This window comes from Trichosurus vulpecula, chromosome 6 (genome assembly GCF_011100635.1).
Source record: "Trichosurus vulpecula isolate mTriVul1 chromosome 6, mTriVul1.pri, whole genome shotgun sequence".
Taxonomy (NCBI): domain Eukaryota; kingdom Metazoa; phylum Chordata; class Mammalia; order Diprotodontia; family Phalangeridae; genus Trichosurus; species Trichosurus vulpecula.
The window spans coordinates 219,868,182-219,869,748 of NC_050578.1; the positions used below are offsets into that span (position 1 = coordinate 219,868,182).

At 38.2% G+C, this 1,567-nt stretch overlaps 1 protein-coding gene across 1 annotated transcript; it reads right to left on the minus strand.

The window, feature by feature from the left end:
- Positions 1-373: 373 nt before the first annotated feature.
- LOC118853823 (olfactory receptor 480-like) lies at positions 374-1,315 on the minus strand. Its single transcript, XM_036764039.1, has one exon. It carries the CDS (start codon positions 1,313-1,315, stop codon positions 374-376), a length of 942 nt encoding a protein of 313 aa, XP_036619934.1.
- Positions 1,316-1,567: the final 252 nt, after the last annotated feature.

Sequence of the window (1,567 nt, forward strand, 5' to 3'; positions counted from 1 at the left end):
ACGACATAGCCCAGAAAACAGTACACATAATGAATTTTGTTTTTGTTCAGTCATTTCTGTCATGTCTGATTCTTCATGAACCCATTTGGGTTTTTTCTGGGAAAAGATACTACAGTGATTTGTCATTTCTTTCTCCAGCTTGTTTTATAGGTGAGAAACTGAGGCAAACAGGGTTAAGTGACTTGCCTTTCCAAATCCCATTTGTTGGTATCACTTAATCATTACCATTATATCAATACAATATTAGATCCTTAAAGAAAGGGAATGTTTCATTTTTGTACTTGCATCCATTAAGCCAAACATAATGCTAAAGACATATGTACTTGATAAGTAATTGTTGTAATCATAAGTACTTGATACATACATGACAGATTCATGAAAAAGAAAGACGCTCCCTACTCATCAGTTTCTTCAGAGCCCCTTTTACTTCATTGTTTCTTAGACTGTAGATCAGCGGGTTCAACATGGGGATCATTACAGTATAGAAGAGAGACACCACTTTATTCTCATCACTTGAGTAGCTGGACTTGGGCAAAACATAAATAAATGTACTGGTCCCATAGAACAGAGTGACTGCTGTGAGGTGGGAGGTACAAGTTGAGAAAGCTTTGGATCTCCCTTCACCAGAACTTATCTTCAGGACAGAGGAGAGGATGCATACATAAGAGATTATGATAATTAGCACTGTGATTATAAGTACTGACCCAGCAGATGCAGCAGGAAGAATTACAACAAGGTTGCCCTGGTAATTAGAAAGTTTCAAAAGTGGTGAATAATCACAGAAAAAGTGCTTGATCATATTGGATCCACAGAAGGACAGATTCAATAAGCAACCAGTAGAGATCCAAGAATTTATACAACCACCCAGGTAGGATATGAAGAATAACAGAGTACAGACCCTAGTAGACATGTGGGTGGAATAAAGTAGGGGACTACAGATGGCCACATACCTATCATAAGCCATCACAGCCAGCAGGAAGCACTCAGATGTCCCAAAGATGGCTGCAAAACAAAATTGGGCCATGCAGCCTCCCAGAGGGATTGAGGTCTTGCCCATAAGGAAGTTGATGAGCATGAGAGGTGTGACAGATGAAGAATAACCAATATCCACAAAAGCCAAGTGGCTGAGGAAAAGATACATTGGAGTGTGAAGCTGGGAGCTATTTCTGATCAATATGATTATGCTAATGTTACCAAGTAAGGTGACAGCATAGACACCTAGAAATATCACAAAGAGGATGACACGAAGGATCTGGTCATCTATTAACCCCAAAATAATGAATTCAGTCACAGCAGTGCAGTTATTGCCAGACATCTTTCTTGAAAAGAGTACCTGTTATACAGAAGTAAAGGAAAATAAAGTAGAATATTAAGAATAGAATAAGGATTAAGATTTCAATATATCTTTTGATGTATTCAGGAAACACTAATTGACCACTTCCTACATAGTCATCCTATGATCTTACTCCCAAACGTACTCCCAGGGTGCCCATAATTAAAGCAGTGATGAATAAATTAGTTTCCTCCCGTTTTTCACTGATAATCAACATTATTCTATGATTTGCCA

What these genes read in the sequence shown, in the direction of transcription:
- LOC118853823 (XM_036764039.1), bottom strand. Translation starts at nt 1,315, where the DNA reads ATGTCTGGCAATAACTGCACTGCTGTGACTGAATTCATTATTTTGGGG.